The following is an 18,416-nucleotide window of genomic DNA, read 5'->3' as shown; positions in this document are numbered from 1 at the left end:
TATGAACTGGTTCCAAGTTCACCACTGATACCGGATGATGCTTACTTTGTCTCCTAGTTACTACTTACTACATAATGATGATGACAAATATTTATAAATTTTGCGAGGCGTTCAAAGTTAAAAGCTGCGTCAAGTAAATGTACAAAATTTAATTCAGTTCATTGGTTAATTATTGGAACCTACGCAATGTCATATAAATCACATGTACATGTGTTATTATATAAATATTCATTAACTAATCGTCCATATATAAAGGAAGGGTTGCTTAGCTTTCTTCACATTCACATTTCATCTGTGGCATCAGCGAGACGTCCTCCGAAATACACTTTAGTCGCCAAATATGAAGATTCTCCTTGCTATTGCATTAATGTTGTCAACAGTAATGTGGGTGTCAACACAACAGCCACAAGAAGTGCACACGTATTGCGGGCGCCACTTGGCTCGCACTATGGCCGACCTGTGCTGGGAAGCGGGCGTGGACAAGCGCAGCGATGCTCAGTTCGCGAGCTACGGCTCCGCGTGGCTGATGCCGTACTCAGCAGGACGCGGCATCGTGGATGAGTGCTGTCTCAGACCCTGCAGCGTGGACGTGCTTCTGTCGTACTGTTAGACCATTCCTTTACCAAACTAATTCGTTCTCAATACATTTGGAAATAAAAAACCGTAAATAATAATAAAAGTTCTTCTTTTCCTGAACCACAATTGAAAGTGTTGACTGGAGATTTAGATACAGTTTTTTAGACATCATTTAGATGATTTTGATTGGCAAGCAAGCCTCAGACTATCGTTTTCCTTCATTAGCGCGAAAATCACAGAAGCTTACCAACCGCCTGATATTAACTGGATGTTAGAGCCCCATGTGATGAGTGATGTTGAGTCGTGTCTCACACCAAAAATTCAAGTAACTTTTTATGGTCATATGTCATTATTAAATATCCATCACATTTATGACCTTTACACTTTTCTTTTCAATTTCAAAGACACAAAAAAAAGCCACTTATTATTGAAAATTACTACAAAGTAGTTTATTAAAGGTGTCAAACATATCAGACATGTTATATACCTAGATAAGGATCCGTAATTCATTACGTTACTATTTGTAGGAAAACGTTGGCAACCACAAGAGTTACTCAATTGACATATAAAAAATTGAGTCTAAGAAATTATAATGAAATAAAATTATACACACAATATTATCATGAACGTCTAAGGGATATAAATTTTCTTCAGGAATTGCATGACTGTTGTGGCCACTTATGTAATAACTTAGAGCACAGGATAGTCAAAGGTCGTCTGTACAGTGATATTGGTTTTGCATTGAGCCAGTCAGCCATTCTTTGTACCAATAATCAGAGCCAATGATCAACTAAACGAAAACACATAATGGGACTGAACAGACATATTTTTTTATTTATAAATACAGACAAAGCAGGAGGGAATATCCATCATGGACACCCGAAAATGAAGGGCTCGGGTAGTGCCGGACACCAACCAGCTAAAACCTCTAATTTTGCCTTCACAATTATTTCCCATGTCGTTGATATGGCTCTTAATATTACATTTGAATTTATTTATTTATTTTTATTTTTACCTAATGTAAGGGCTATAGATCAGGAGTTATTACTTAATTTTTACGTACAGTCTTACAAACTTAAAACTTACACATCTATGTTTATAAATCGTTTCAATTTTTACATAATGGTCTTTTTTCAGGTTATATTTCTTATGCTAGCACAATTAGTCTAACTATCTAATACAATTGTTATGATATACAATTTCTACCTACTACATATTTCTATCATAGTTTGCTTTCACCTGTTTCTATTTATGATTCTATTTGCTATTTTTAAACAATACTTTATAAATAACTCGTTATCTTTTCTCTTAATCAACTCCGGTAAGTTTCTAGCAACCATTGACGTATCTAACTAATATTTGCTCGATCTCGAATCGGTCTCTTGCAAAAATAGGATATTCCAAGAGGAGATGCGGAACCGTTTCATCTACCCCAGGCTCACATAAACACGATGGATTGTCCTTGCCCTTGAAGCGGTTCAAGTATGCGGAAAATCCACCGTGGCCCGTCAATATTTACGTCATGACGCTTGTGATTCCCATTTTTCTGACGATTGTGTACGCCGCCGCTGCATTGGGAACATTTTTGTTACGGAGGCTGTCTCACCAGACTTGTATCTCCTGTTCCATTCCACGAGCGTAGCCATGCGGATACTACGCTTGACGAAAGAGGCCGGACATTGGTCATAGTCCGGCTTTTTTTTAACTTTAGGGCCGCTTCTTTTGGAGACTGTGCCATAGGCTTTGCAGAATTTTTGGGCGAAACCTCTCTGCACCACATTTAGCTGCTTTTGTACCCCTTTTTTTTGTGTTGAGAGCAGATCGCGGGCCCAAGGATTTTAGGGCCCACCCACTAAACGACTCCCCTGCACTCTTACACCCGACGTCCGATCTCCGTCCGGGGTCAGAACCCGGTCAGAGTAGGGGAGTTCCCGCGGTCAACACTACAACCAGACACGCGGCGCCACCCCGAGGACGCCCGACCGACGGGTCGTCGAGGCCATAGTCAACGACTAACGACGTCGGTCTCCGCGGTAAGGCGGCCCTACCAGGCCGCCCGGGCGATGCCGGTGATGTTCCGGGATACCCCGCTGGGCCAGAACCAGCCTGCCGGGTCGGAACGCGATACACCGCCGACCGGGTTGCTCTTCCACAGTATGTTCGGCGACGACAGCGACGACGAAAATGCGGACCGCATTGCAGTCCGCAGTTGCCGACGCACCGTCCCGTCCTCCTGGTGCCAGCGCGCTAGAGTGACGGTAGCGTGCGGCGCAGCCTCAGCCCCCTTAGGTCGCCCCTCGACCATAACCGGGAGGAGACTGCCTCCTCATAGGGGCCGGAGCTGGACAAACACCCTGCTCCGGCCCCCGGCTCGTGCTTTTGTACCCCTAACTTAAGTCGACTACCCCCTAGACTCAAGTTTCTAATTTGGTTAAATTATAACAAGCCTAAATTCGGTCCTATACATGAGGATATGGGTAAAAGTAGATCGATATTTAAAGCGCGCCTAAGAAGGTGCCAAAATAACGAGGAACAGGTGAAGTTGGATCACATAACTCAAATAAATATTTTAAAAACTTTTGGAAGGTCACAAATACATTAAACATTGGCCTGATTGGGCATGAAATATTCTGAGCTGGATAAATTTCTACTGCTCCATCACGACCAGTTTTGTTTTAGACCAGGTCTTTCCACATAAAGTGCAATTTTGTGCCCAAAACGGACTGTGTACTACACTGATAGAAAGACTCATCGCATCATTGACCTATCGAAAGCGTTTGATCTGCTACGATACATTATGGCAAAAACTGGAGGATACCAAAGTGCCACAAGAAGTAAATAGCATTTTTAAATTTTAGTACAGCAACCAGGTCAGCGTTGTGAGATGGGCAGAAACGCTGTCCGAACCGTACAGGTTGGAGTGCAGGGTGAAGCAGGGGGGACTGACTTCCCGTAAGCTTTTTAATCTGTACGTCAATGCTCTGATTGACGAGCTTAGCAGCACACATGTCGGCTGTCATGTTGAAGGTATCAATATCAATAATATCAGTTATGAAATGGTGACGACATGGTGATGCTGAGTGCGTCTCCCTGTGAGCTGGCGAGGCTCCTACATACATATACGTGAGAGGTATGTTAACCTAGTGTATAACATTAAAAAAAGTCAATGCATGGTCTTTGAGGCCGGAGCCAAGTGCCTTATGAGAATACCACCTTTATTCGTAGATACCACCAGACTCTCTGAACAGAGAAACACTTACTCTGAACAGAATTTATATATTAGGTATGTTAGCGTGGTTTGCGTTAGATATATGAATTATAGATTACAAAATAATGCAAAAACGCTGTAGTAATTAGATCTTATCTTAGAATCACATTCAATCAAAATGAAAACTATTTTACAAAGTTTGTTTGTTAAACAATTAATGCGCACTCAAAAGAGAGAAATATATGCAAGAAACGATATCAAACATAAATGTCGATAATTGGAATATTATAACTTATTAGTCATTAGATCAAATTTCAAGCGTAAAGTAGCATAGTGCCCATAAAATTACTTTGTCAAATTCTATAAATTCTACCTACCTACCTTCAACCTATCGACTTTAACACATGAAATGACCCGTTGTGGCCATACGCCTCGTGTTAGCATTCCCCCGCAAAATTGTCAGTGACTATACCAAGTCAATAACACTAGGCCTGATATGGTACAAATAATAAATACTTCATCTATGTGCAAACTAGATCTAACAAACACGATACATTTTTTCATAGCCTATCTCAATAAGTTACGACATATGTATATAGAAATATTCGATTGTCCTTTGAAACACGTCATATATTACCAATATTAACAGTGCCCGCTCTTTAAAACTTACTGTAACCTAACTAACAGAGCTGCAGTGTGAAAAGTGGTTTTAATTATGTTGCAAAACCCGAGGGAAATTGTTATGCTATGTTACGATGCTACGGCGAGGTAGTAACGTCTGACCATAAACTAGGGCTACGTCCCGTTAAGAAGCATTGAATTAAAACCAATTAACTGATGAAGTTAGCCAATGGTCAAACATTTTTGCCAATTTTATGTTTCCCTTGCAACTTCAAACTAAATTAGCCGCTTGACAAAAGATTTGACAGCTAAGTTGACAAAAGACGCTCAGACGATAACTTTTAATTTAATAAAACAACTCAGAAATACTTCTTACTGGCAATTTATTACATAAATCTATCTTATCTTAAGACGTTGATCTTAAAAACAGTCAGTAGATAACTTTTGTTAAAGTAATACATTACACATCGCAGTACGATTTGAGAACCTCTAGTTTGCAAGGGCGGAAACAGCATTCGTCCACTACGCCGGGTCCCTTGCGAGATCGCAAGTATGTCTCCTGCCAGTAAGGCGCGTACTGCGCACCGCCGCGTTTCTCCACTCCGAAGCACACGTAGGCGAGTATATTCGCCAAGTGTCGGCCGCAGTACGTGCGCGCTACCTCCTGCTCCTCGCTTGAATACGTCAAACTGATCACGACTACTAATATGAACATTACTGCAGTCTTCATCGTGGTGCTTTGTAATCGTTTTACGAGAAAGTCCTTATCAGTCCAACGTATTGGATTCGAATGTGATGTAAGCAAGACGGACTGGTTCTTTTATACTGAAAATCCCTTAATTACTATTCAATTAATCACACCTACACCAATCGCAGCTATATGTTCTACCTACACACCCTACAGCCAGGTTATATATATATTTTTTATTGCTTAGATGGGTGGACGAGCTCACAGCCCACCTGATATTAAGTGGTTACTGGAGCCCATAGACATCTACAACGTAAATGCGCCACCCACCTTGAGATATAAGTTCTAAGGTACAGTTACAACGGCTGCCCCACCCTTCAAACCGAAACGCATTACTGCTTCACGGCAGAAATAGGCGGGGCGGTGGTACCTACCCGTGCGGACTCACAAGAGGTCCTACCACCAGTAATTACGCAAATTATAATTTTACGGGTTTGATTTTTATTACACGATGTTATTCCTTCACCGTGGAAGTCAATCGTGAACAATTGTTAAGTACGTATTTCATTAGAAAAATTGGTACCCGCCTGCGGGATTCGAACATCGGTGCATCGCTAGATCCGAATGCACCGGACGGACGTATTATCCTTTAGGCCACGACGACTTCAATATATGTAATGGAAAGACCAAGTCGAGGCTGGGATGACGACAATGGTCAGTTCTCTCGTCGTATCTGTGGAATCACTTCCTCTGGAATGTTCCACTAAAGATAACGCATACATATGTTATTATTATTAGTATGTTATTAGTACAGACAGACTGTACATCCGAAAAATAATATATATCATATAATAATATATAACACAATATGATTAACTTGGTAAACAGGTAACCCTTTCTTTAACCGATACCCTTATGCTGTGAGGATATTCCAATGTTTGTGGCAGTGGCCGCTTACTAAATTTTGTGATATATTTCTTCGGATTTTCTTTATTGCTCAGATAAGTAGACAAGCAAAAGGGCTTATCTTCTAGGGCTGTAAAGTGGTCAGCCAACTCCGTAGACATAACATGTTTGTATAATTTGGTTGGTTTAAGGGGAATTATTTCACTGATAATTAAAACCAACTAAGCCTAACAACTAAGAAAAAAATCGTAATATTAATTTAAATCATGAAATTTATAAGTATATATATGAAATGAGTTCATAAATTAATTTGGCATTCATTTTAATCATAGTAAAGTGCAATGTGTATAAAATAATAAGGAGAAAAATAAATCAGGTCACGCATATATGTAATTGTCATTTGAAAGCTATGAAACGTTTGAATATATCGAACCCGTCAGTTTAATTTCCTGAACTTCTCAGCCGATCACTGGCTAAGCCTACGTAGCGTCGCATCGATTACGTGCTCACATACTTGACTGTATACTAATTAACCAAGCTTCCATATAAAATGAGAGACTTTCGCACTCTCGCAACATTGACATCCTGCATCACAACGAGTAGCACGTAAGGAATTATCATGAAACTGGTCATACTCCTTGTTGTCGTTTCTGCCATGCTCGTGTTAGGAGGAGCACAGACAGCCAGCCAATTTATTAGTGTAGATTACACACTGTGAAATCAATTAGACCAGCGGATGTAAGCCTAAATATTGATAATGATGCAGCTCGTTTTGATCCCGAGTAGCGTCACGCTTCGCATATAAATTCTCAACTTGGTTACTGTCATGTTTACTGTGAATGTTCTATTCCAGCACAAAAATTCGATTCGTGTACATTTTATGAACTGGTAAAACGTTAATTTCGGAGCTTTGCTGGAGAATACCAGTTTTAAGACCAGAGTTTGGCGAGCCTTAAGCTTGTGGAACCTCGCAACAACCGAGACCGTCTTAACCTAAGGCTTCAAAGAATGATTTTAAAGTTGTAACCCGGTCACCCTTGAAACACGCAGTTTCTCTATGGTAAAATTTTCCACTACCAATCTTTTGAAATGTTTCAAGCTATCAAAGCAATTGGACCACGCAATACTTTCACAAATAAACCATAAAACATGATGATTACTACAGCTCTGGTGAAGTCATAAACGCTCGCTTCCAGCCCCGCGTGTGTCGAGCATTATGAACTGGTTCTAAGTTCATCACTGATACTGGATGATGCCTACTTTGACTACTTACTAATTATGACGACTAATATCTATAAAGTTTGCTAGGCGTTCAAAATTAAAAGTCGCGTCAAGTAAATGTACAACATTTAATTCAGTTCGTTGGTTAATTATTAGAACCTACGCAATGTCAAATAAATCACGTGACCATAATTTTGTTATAAATAAATATTCATGAACCACATTTTTTTTTTTTTTTTATTGCTTAGATGGGTAGACGAGCTCACAGCCCACCTGGTGTTAAGTGGTTACTGGAGCCCATAGACATCCACAACGTAAATGCGCCACCCACCTTGAGATATAAGTTCTAAGGTCTCAGTATAGTTACAACGGCTGCCCCACCCTTCAAACCGAAACGCATTACTGCTTCACGGCAGAAATAGGCAGGGCGGTGGTACCTATCCGCGCGGACTCACAAGAGGTCCTACCACCAGTAATTACGCAAATTATAATTTTGCGGGTTTCATTTTTATTACACGATGTTATTCCTTCACCGTGGATGTAAATCGTGAACATTTGTTGAGTACGTATTTCATTAGAAAAATTGGTACCCGCCTGAGATTCGAACATCGGTGCATCGCTCAACACGAATGCACCGGACGTCTTATCCGTTAGGCCACGACGACTTCAAAGCTCATCACATTCACATTTCATCAGTCGCATTAGCAAGACTTCCTTCGAAACACACTTCAGTCGCCAAACATGAAATTACTCCTTGCTATTGCATTAATGTTGACAACAGTAATGTGGGCGTCAACACAACAGCCTCAAACAGTGCACACGTACTGCGGGCGTCACTTGGCCCGCACTCTGGCCGACCTGTGCTGGGAAGCGGGCGTGGACAAGCGCAGCGATGCTCAGTTCGCGAGCTACGGCTCCGCGTGGCTGATGCCGTACTCGGAAGGACGCGGCCAACGAGGCATCGTGGATGAGTGCTGTCTCAGACCCTGCAGCGTGGACGTGCTTCCGTCGTACTGTTAGACCACTCCTTTACCAAACGAATTCGTTCTCAATACATTTGGAAATAAATAGCTGTAAATAATAAAAGTTGTTCTTCTCTTCCTGAACCATAACTAGAAGTGTTGACTGGCGATACACATACGGTTTTTAGCCTTTACGTCGTTGTTTTTGATCGGCAAAAGCAAAATTAAAAGGTTTTGACTTGCTCTCGAGCCCCGTGAAAATGTTGACCTTTGTGGCGTGGCATGACAGACTCTCACGCCTGGGTTTAATGGGAATATTAAGTGGTTATCAAAGTCATAACACTCACAGTTACCTGGGAAGATAGAACCCAAGAATAGTTGCATTACTGTGTAGTTCTTAAGCAAACCATGACTTGACCATGAACCGGCAAATCAACACAAAGAAAAATCTCATGTAAGAGAGCAAATTTATGACCTTGTGTATACCGCTCTTTAGGCTTTTAATTTTGTTCAGATAACATTCATAAATGCTCACGGCTAACAGCCTATTAACAATATATTGGTCGTGCTGAAGGAATGCTCGCCTAAGTGTGTACAACTTGAGCGTCTCCCTGCAAAAGTTAATGAAACTAAATTCATTTCATGTAGGGTATCTTTAATTAAACACGCCTAACTATATAGTGTTTATCTTAATGTCTCAATCAATTCTATAAAGGTCATTTACACGTTTTATCTTCTCTCCTCTTTTAGTCTCTGTCATCTGTTATTCTTCCTTTTCTCTTTCAACTTCCTCCAAGAGTTTGGTCTTTTTAGCTATAGGGGTCTTTTGAGTCGGCACAATGGTATGATTTCGTATTCTCAGATATAATATCTTCAAACTGTCATATTCTTGTCTTACTGATAAATTTCGTTGTGACTATGGATCTCTATTGCCTATTAAATTTAACTCGAAATAAAATAAGAGACTATTATTACTGTACAATTCAGAGTATTTATTGGACATTAACAATATTTTCAGGTATACTATTGTATCGTGACTGGCAGAATAAATTTAAGTGCAGCAAGTGTAAGCCAACCTCCTGTCTTTCTCGCCGGAATTTCTCATTAGGTCGCAATTCCGAGCTGATCTCTGTGGGATCTCATCTCTAAAGGAACTGGTGCACCTGATAGCAAGCCTTTCTTTCCTGAATTTCATTCATCCATCCTACTCAATTCTCAAAGTCTCTAAAATAGCTGCCGATGAAAAAAGCCAACAGCCTATTGATATTTCTTAAACTAACAAATCTACAGGTTGCAAATTGTAGGCCCACACCAAGTACAGTTTATCTAAAAACAGAGTGGGTACTAAAAGCGTCTGCCGAGTAGTAAGGCTATAACAACATTTCAGACACTAAGAATATCGTTAACCTGCAAGCAGTTTGGTTGAATTAGACCTAAAACAGTTTTGAAATGAGTCAAACAATCGGTGTCTCAATAATGCACTACTTATATAAATTTCGTAAGTCTTTCTTTTTGTGCAAGCGACCACTTTTAAAATTGTCTATTGTCACCTATGATCGTCCTAATTATGAGAAATACAACGTCACAGAAAAAACGAAAGGACTGTCGTTATGAAGTGACGGGAATGGGGAAGTATGCTGAGACAGTGCGCAAACTTAGTGGAATTGTCAGTCAAGAAAGTGTCATCTAATTTGTCAATTATTCAAAGAAAGAGTGGACAAAAAGTTAGAAAAGACTGAGTCGGATAAGAACAGAAAATCCCGTTTCAGTCAACCTATCGGTCGGTCTATCGACATCAATCCTATAAAAAATGGGAGTGAAAAGACTCTAAAACATAAGTTCATTGTTCTCAACAACTGAATACTCTGTTTAATAATCATCCTAGTCGTACACTCTTGACAGAGTGGTCGTGGTCATGCATCAGTCGAATCCTGCGACACCGATGCTCTCGCGATGCGACGCCATTAATAGCGTCATTAATTATAGTTAATTAATTTTTAATTATAGATCGCCTCAAATAAAATCTCAAAGGGACTAAAAAATTTATAAGCTAGAGTCAACTAAAACGTAGGTAAATACCCATTTTAAATGAGTAGAAAAAGGTTCAAGTTTTAAAATTCTAACAATGTAAAATGTTCATCTCAAAACTTTCTCTATATTAAAACGACTGAAATACTTATTTACTGCCAGTTTATTCATTAAATCTTAATAATAATAATAAAATTCGAGACACAATTGAACCTAACCACAATAAGATAAGAGAACGTCAAGTGTGCAAGGCCGGAAACAGCATTCGTCCACTACGCCGCGTTTCCCGCGAAATCCCAAGTATTGTCTCGTCCAGAAGTAGGGCGCGTACTGCGCACCGCTGCGTTTCTCCACCCCGAAGCACAAGTCGGCGAGTGTATCCGCCAAGTGTCGGCCGCATTACGTGCGCGCTACCTCCTGCGCCTCGCTTGAACACATCAAACTGATCACGACTACTAACATGAACATTACTGAAGTCTTCATCATGGTGCTTTGTAATCGTTTTAAGAGAAGGTCCTTATCAGCCCAAACTATTGGATTCGAATGTGATGTAAGCAAGACGAACTGGTTCTTTTATACTGAAAACTCCTTAATTACTATTCAGTTAATCCCACCTTACAATGTCGCCTGGGTCCATTACGTCAAAAGCACATTAGACTACAGATCTGGAAAATTTCATTTGTACCGGGGTCAAACGTTCTAAAGCCTGAATAAAACCTACACACTGTGAAATAAATTAGACCGGCGGATATAAACCTAAATATTCATAATGATGCAGCTGGTATTGATTCTCGAGTAGCGTCACGTTTCGCATATAAAGTCTCTGAACTTGGTTACTGTCCTGTTTACTGTGAATGTTCTATTCCAGCACAAGAATTCGGTACATTTTATGAACTGGTAAAACGATAATTTCGGAGCTTTGCTGTAGAATACCAGTTTGCAGACCAGAGTTTGGCGAACCTTAGGCTTGCCGAACCTCGCATCAAACGAGACAGTCTTAATCTAAGTCTTCTTAGAATGATTTCAACATTGTAACCCGGTCATCACTTGGCACGCGCAGTTCCTCTATGGTAGAATTTGCCACTACGAATCTTTTGAAATGAGCTATTAAAGCACTCATACCACGCCATACTTTCATAAATAATCTACAAAGCATGATGATGACTACAGCTCTGATAAAGTCATAAACGCTCTCTTCCAGCCACGCGTGTATCGAGCGTTATGAACTGGTTCCAAGTTCACCACTGATACCGGATGATGCTTACTTTGTCTCCTAGTTACTACTTACTACATAATGATGATGACAAATATTTATAAATTTTGCGAGGCGTTCAAAGTTAAAAGCTGCGTCAAGTAAATGTACAAAATTTAATTCAGTTCATTGGTTAATTATTGGAACCTACGCAATGTCATATAAATCACATGTACATGTGTTATTATATAAATATTCATTAACTAATCGTCCATATATAAAGGAAGGGTTGCTTAGCTTTCTTCACATTCACATTTCATCTGTGGCATCAGCGAGACGTCCTCCGAAATACACTTTAGTCGCCAAATATGAAGATTCTCCTTGCTATTGTATTAATGTTGTCAACAGTAATGTGGGTGTCAACACAACAGCCACAAGGAGTGCACACGTACTGCGGGCGCCACTTGGCTCGCACTCTGGCCGACTTGTGCTGGGAAGCGGGCGTGGACAAGCGCAGCGGTGCTCAGTTCGCGAGCTACGGCTCCGCGTGGCTGATGCCGTACTCGGAAGGACGCGGCAAACGAGGCATCGTGGATGAGTGCTGTCTTAGACCCTGCAGCGTGGACGTGCTTCTGTCGTACTGTTAGACCATTCCTTTACCGAACTGGTTCGTTCTCAATACATTTGGAAATAAAAAACCGTAAATAATAGTAAAAAGTTCTTCTTTTCCTGAACCACAATTGAAAGTGTTGACTGGAGATTTAGATACAGTTTTTTAGACATCATTTAGATGATTTTGATTGGCAAGCAAGCTTCCGAGCCTCAGACTATCGTTTTCCTTCATTAGCGCGAAAATCACAGAAGCTTACCAACCGCCTGATATTAACTGGATGTTAGAGCCCCTTATGATGAGTGATGTTGAGACGTGTCTCACACCAAAAGTTCAAGTAACTTTTTATGGTCATATGTCATTATTAAATATCCATCACATTTATGACCTTTACACTTTTCTTTTCAATTTATTTATTTTTCATTTGTCATTTTTTATATGAAGACACAAAAAAAAGCCACTTATTATTGACAATTACTAGAAAGTAGTTTATTAAAGGTGTCAAACATATCAGACATGTTATATATCTAGATAAGGATCCGTAATTCATTACGTTACTATTTGTAGGAAAACGTTGGCAACCACAAGATTTACTCAATTGCCATATTAAAAATTGAGTCTAAGAAATTATAATGAAATAAAATTATACACACAATATTATCATGAACGTCTAAGGGATATAAATTTTCTTCAGGAATTGCATGACTGTTGTGGCCGATTATGTAATAACTTAGAGCACAGGATAGTCATAGGTCGTCTGTACAGTGATATTGTTTTTGCATTGAGCCAGTCAGCCATTCTTTGTACCAATAATCAGAGCCAATGATCAACTAAACGAAAACACATAATGGGACTGAACAGACATTTTTTTTTATAAATACAGACAAAACAGGAGGGAAAATCCATCATGGACACCCGAAAATGGAGGGCTCGGGTAGTGCTGTACTCCAACCAGCTAAAACCTCTAATTTTGCCTACACAATTATTTCCCATGTCGTTGTCATGGCTCTTAATATTACATTTGAATTTATTTATTTATTTTTATTTTTACCTAATGTAAGGACTATGGATCGGGAGTTATTACTTAATTTTTGCGTACAGTCTTACAATCTTAAAGCTTACACATCTATTTTTATAAATCGTTTCAATTTTTACATAATGGTCTTTTTTCAGGTTATATTTCTTCTGCTAACACAATTAGTCTAACTATCTAATACAATTTTTATGATATACAATTTCTACTTACTATATATTGCTATCATAGTTTGCTTTCACATGTTTCTATTTATGATTCTATTTGCTATTTTTAACAATACTTTATAAATAACTCATTATCTTTTCTCTTAATCAACTCCAGTAAGTTTCTAGCAACCATTGTCGTATCTAACTAATATTTGCTCGATCTCGAATCGGTCTCTTGCAAAAACAGGATATTCCAAGAGGAGATGCGGAACCGTTTCATCTACCCCAGGCTCACATAAACACGATGGATTGTCCTTGCCCTTGAAGCGGTTCAAGTATGCGGAAAACCCACCGTGGCCTGTCAATATTTACGTCATGACGCTTGTGGTTTCAATTTTTCTGACGATTGTGCACGCCTCCGCTGCATTGGGAAAGAACATTTTTGTTACGGAGGCTGTCTCACCAGACTTGTATCTCCACTCTGCCTTCGCCGCGCACTCGAGTACTTCGGTCATATTGCTCGGAAAACACCGGATAGCTTAGAAAGACTATTAGAAAGACTACAGGGAAGATCGAGGGAAAGAGACCGCGCGGGCGCAGTCCGACAAGGTGGTTCGACCAAATCCGCACCACACTAGAGATCCCATTCCACGACGCCCTTCATGCGGCCAATGATCGGAGGCGCTGGCGGGACATCACAAGGAGTAAAATCATGTCGAATTATAATGGTCACGGCCCTCAGCAGTGAGGAAACGACGCGAGGAGGAGGAGTATCTCCTGTTCCATTCCACGAGCGTAGCCATGCGGATACTACGCTTGACGAAAGAGACCGGACATTGGTCATAGTCCGGCTTTTTTTTTAACTTTAGGGCCGCTTCTTTTGCGAGACGATCAGCTCTCTTGTTTCCCTCCAAGCCTGCGTGGGCCTTGATCCAGAACAAATAAACGCTTTTGTTTTGGAGTTGACATCGCCTCAGTGTCTCTCTGGTTTGCACAGCTAGGGGGTGGGGGGAACTGAGGTTGGTTATCGTTTGGAGAGCGGCAACAGAGTCCCTGTAGATACCGAAAGAGGTCTCGCGGTTCTTCGCCACTTCTTCCGTCGCCCTCCATAGAGCTACGAGTTCTGCCTGATAGACGGTGCAATAGGATGACAACGCGAGCTTGATGGTTTTAGTTTCGGTGGTTTTATTCCACAAGAATAGCGCCGCTCCAACTTTACCCTCAATCTTGCTGCCGTCCGTAAAGATTCGCACAGCATAATTGCTGTGGCCATTGTACTGTTCCTCGTCTTTTTTTTTTTTTTTATTGCTTTGATGGGTGGACGAGCTCACAGCCCACCTGGTGTTTAGTGGTTACTGGAGCCCATAGACATCTACAACGTAAATGCGCCACCCATCTTTGAGATATAAGTTCTAAGGTCTCAGTATAGTTACAGCGGCTACCCCACCCTTCAAACCGAAACGCATTAACTGCTTCACGGCAGAAATAGGCAGGGCGGTGGTACCTACCCGTGCGGACTCACAAGAGGTCCTACCACCAGTGATTACGCAAATTATAATTTTGCGGGTTTTTGACTTTCATTACACGATGTTATTCCTTCACCGTGGAAGTCAATCGTGAACATTTGTTAAGTACGTATTTCATTAGAAAAATTGGTACCCGCCTGCGGGATTCTAACACCGGTGCATCGCAACAACGAATGCACCGGACGTCTTATCCTTTAGGCCACGACGACTTAAAATATGCTGGCTGGGGTATCCCCCTCTTGGCTTCATATTAAGAAACCACCTCGCGAATGCGTAGATCGAAAGGGAGCAACCCAGCCAGAATAAGCGCTGAGTTCAAGGAGACTGCGCCATAGGCTTTGCACAGTTTTTGGGCGAAACCTCTCTGCACGACATTTAGCTGCTTTTGTATCCCTTTTTTTTTGTATTGAGAGCAGATCGCGTGCCCAAGGATTTTAGGGCCCACCCACTAAACGACTTCCCTGCACTCTTACACCCGACGTCCGATCTCCGTCCGGGGTCAGAACCCGGTCAGAGTAGAGGAGTTCCCGCGGTCAACACTACAACCAGACACGCGGCGCCACCCCGAGGACGCCCGACCGACGGGTCGTCGAGGCGATAGTCAACGATCAACGACGTCGGTCTCCGCGGTACGGTGGCCCTACCAGGCCGCCCGGGCGATGCCGCTGGAGTTCCGGGATACCCCGCTGGGCCAGAACCAGCCTGCCGGGTCGGAACGCGATACACCGCCGACCGGGTTGCTCTTCCACAGTATGTTCGGCGACGACAGCGACGACGAAAATGCGGACCGCATCGCAGTCCGCAGTCGCAGACGCGCCGTCCCGTCCTCCTGGTGCCAGCGCGCTAGAGTGACGGTAGCGTGCGGCGCATCCTCAACCCCCTTAGGTCGCCCCCTGACCATAACCGGGAGGAGACTGCCTCCTCATAGGGGCCGGAGCTGAACAAACGCCCTCCTCCGGCCCCCGGCTCGTACTTTTGTACCCCTAACTCAAGTCAACTACCCCCTAGACTCAAGTTTCTAATTTGGTTAAATTATAACAAGCCTAAATTCGGTCCTATACATGAGGATATGTGTAAAAGTAGATCGATATTTAAAGCGCGCCTAAGAAGGTGCCAAAATAACGAGGAACAGGTGAAGTTGGATCGATTCAGTTGCTGAAGTTGGATCACATAACTCAAATAAATATTTTAAAAACTTTTGGAAGGTCACAAATACATTAAACATTGGCCTGATTGGGCATGAAATATTCTGAGCTGGATAAATTTCTACTGCTCCATCACGACCAGTTTTGTTTTAGACCAGGTCTTTCCACATAAAGTGCAATTTTGTGCCCAAAACGGACTGTGTACTACACTGATAGAAAGACTCATCGCATCATTGACCTATCGAAAGCGTTTGATCTGCTACGATACATTATGGCAAAAACTGGAGGATACCAAAGTGCCACCAGAAGTAAATAGCATTTTTAAATTTTAGTACAGCAACCAGGTCAGCGTTGTGAGATGGGCAGAAACGCTGTCCGAACCGTACAGGTTGGAGTGCAGGGTGAAGCAGGGGGGACTGACTTCCCGTAAGCTTTTTAATCTGTACGTCAATGCTCTGATTGACGAGCTTAGCAGCACACATGTCGGCTGTCATGTTGAAGGTATCAATATCAATAATATCAGTTATGAAATGGTGACGACATGGTGATGCTGAGTGCGTCTCCCTGTGAGCTGGCGAGGCTCCTACATACATATACGTGAGAGGTATGTTAACCTAGTGTATAACATTAAAAAAAGTCAATGCATGGTCTTTGAGGCCGGAGCCAAGTGCCTTATGAGAATACCACCTTTATTCGTAGATACCACCAGACTCTCTGAACAGAGAAACACTTACTCTGAACAGAATTTATATATTAGGTATGTTAGCGTGGTTTGCGTTAGATATATGAATTATAGATTACAAAATAATGCAAAAACGCTGTAGTAATTAGATCTTATCTTAGAATCACATTCAATCAAAATAAAAACTATTTTACAAAGTTTGCTTGTTAAACAATTAATGCGCACTCAAAAGAGAGAAATATATCCAAGAAACGATATCAAACAATATTAATCTATAATTGGAATATTATAAATTATTAGTAATTTGATCAAATTTCAAGCGAAAAGTAGCATAGTGCCACATAATTCAGCGGCAGGCAGCGGCTTGGCTCTGCCCTTGGCATTGCTGAAGTCCATGGGCGACGGTAACCACTCACCATCAGGTGGGCCGTATGCTCGTCTGCCTACAAAGGCAATAAAAAAAAAAAAATACTTTGTCAATTTTTTTAAATTCTACCTACCTACCTTCAATCTATCGACATTAACACATGAAATGACCCGTTGTGGTCATACGCCTCGTGTTAGCATTCCCCCGCAAAATTGTCAGTGACTATACCAAGTCAATAACACTGGGCCTGATATGGTGACAAATGACAAATAATAAATACTTCATCTATGTGCAAACTAGATCTAACAAACACGATACATTTTTTCATAGCTTATCTCAATAAGTTACGACATATGTATATAGAAATACTCGATTGTCCTTTGAAACACGTCATATATTACCAATATTAACAGTGCCCGCTCTTTAAAACTTACTGTAACCTAACTAACAGAGCTGCAGTGTGAAAAGTGGTTTTAATTATGTTGCAAAACCCGAGGGAAATTGTTATGCTATGTTACGATGCTACGGCGAGGTAGTAACGTCTGACCATAAACTAGGGCTACGTCCCGTTAAGAAGCATTGAATTAAAACCAATTAACTGATGAAGTTAGCCAATGGTCAAACATTTTTGCCAATTTTATGTTTCCCTTGCAACTTCAAACTAAATTAGCCGCTTGACAAAAGATTTGACAGCTAAGTTGACAAAAGACGCTCAGACGATAACTTTTAATTTAATAAAACAACTCAGAAATACTTCTTACTGGCAATTTATTACATAAATCTATCTTATCTTAAGACGTTGATCTTAAAAACAGTCAGTAGATAACTTTTGTTAAAGTAATACATTACACATCGCAGTACGATTTGAGAACCTCTAGTTTGCAAGGGCGGAAACAGCATTCGTCCACTACGCCGGGTCCCTTGCGAGATCGCAAGTATGTCTCCTGCCAGTAAGGCGCGTACTGCGCACCGCCGCGTTTCTCCACTCCGAAGCACACGTAGGCGAGTATATTCGCCAAGTGTCGGCCGCAGTACGTGCGCGCTACCTCCTGCTCCTCGCTTGAATACGTCAAACTGATCACGACTACTAATATGAACATTACTGCAGTCTTCATCGTGGTGCTTTGTAATCGTTTTACGAGAAAGTCCTTATCAGTTCAATGTATTGGATTCGAATGTGATGTAAGCAAGACGGACTGGTTCTTTTATACTGAAAACCCCTTAATTACTATTCAATTAATCACACCTACACCAATCGCAGCTATATGTTCTACCTACACACCCTACAGCCAGGTTATATATGTAATGGAACGACCAAGTCGAGGCTGGGATGACGACAATGGTAAGTTCTCTCGTCGTATCTGTGGAATCACTTCCTCTTGAATGTTCCACTAAAAATAACGCATACATATGTTATTATTATTAGTATGTTATTAGTACAGACAGACTGTACATCCGAAAAATAATATATATCATATAATAATATATAACACATGATTAAC

General features: G+C 41.1%; 6 protein-coding genes, 1 long non-coding RNA gene and 1 pseudogene across 10 annotated transcripts in view; 4 read left to right on the top strand and 4 right to left on the bottom strand.

The window, feature by feature from the left end:
- The window catches only part of LOC149501960 (uncharacterized), a 396,223-nt gene that overhangs the window by 199,720 nt on the left and 178,087 nt on the right, over positions 1 to 18,416 (top strand). The window lies entirely within an intron of this gene.
- NetA (Netrin-A) overlaps positions 1 to 18,416 on the bottom strand; it is a 215,628-nt gene that overhangs the window by 153,961 nt on the left and 43,251 nt on the right. The window lies entirely within an intron of this gene.
- Positions 292 to 658, top strand: LOC114249638 (bombyxin A-2). The gene has a single exon (XM_028183275.2). It carries the CDS (start codon positions 341 to 343, stop codon positions 608 to 610), a length of 270 nt encoding a protein of 89 aa, XP_028039076.2. The 5' UTR covers positions 292 to 340; the 3' UTR covers positions 611 to 658.
- LOC114249644 (bombyxin B-5) lies at positions 4,758 to 5,756 on the bottom strand. Its single transcript, XM_028183282.2, has one exon. The coding sequence runs from the start codon at positions 5,133 to 5,135 to the stop codon at positions 4,866 to 4,868; it is 270 nt and encodes an 89-aa protein (XP_028039083.2). The 5' UTR covers positions 5,136 to 5,756; the 3' UTR covers positions 4,758 to 4,865.
- On the top strand, positions 7,922 to 8,306 carry LOC114252228 (bombyxin A-9). The gene has a single exon (XM_028186733.2). The coding sequence runs from the start codon at positions 7,962 to 7,964 to the stop codon at positions 8,238 to 8,240; it is 279 nt and encodes a 92-aa protein (XP_028042534.2). The 5' UTR covers positions 7,922 to 7,961; the 3' UTR covers positions 8,241 to 8,306.
- Positions 10,185 to 11,591, bottom strand: LOC149501977 (bombyxin B-2-like; annotated as a pseudogene).
- LOC114249640 (bombyxin A-4) lies at positions 11,702 to 12,119 on the top strand. Its single transcript, XM_028183278.2, has one exon. The coding sequence runs from the start codon at positions 11,771 to 11,773 to the stop codon at positions 12,047 to 12,049; it is 279 nt and encodes a 92-aa protein (XP_028039079.2). The 5' UTR covers positions 11,702 to 11,770; the 3' UTR covers positions 12,050 to 12,119.
- LOC149501976 (bombyxin B-5) lies at positions 17,666 to 18,094 on the bottom strand. The gene has a single exon (XM_089730801.1). The coding sequence runs from the start codon at positions 18,027 to 18,029 to the stop codon at positions 17,760 to 17,762; it is 270 nt and encodes an 89-aa protein (XP_089586927.1). The 5' UTR covers positions 18,030 to 18,094; the 3' UTR covers positions 17,666 to 17,759.

Source organism: Bombyx mandarina, chromosome 11, assembly GCF_030267445.1.
Source record: "Bombyx mandarina strain Sakado chromosome 11, ASM3026744v2".
Classification (NCBI taxonomy): Eukaryota; Metazoa; Arthropoda; class Insecta; order Lepidoptera; family Bombycidae; genus Bombyx; species Bombyx mandarina.
Note: the sequence above shows the minus strand (reverse complement) of the source record. Positions and strands in the feature narration are given on the sequence as shown.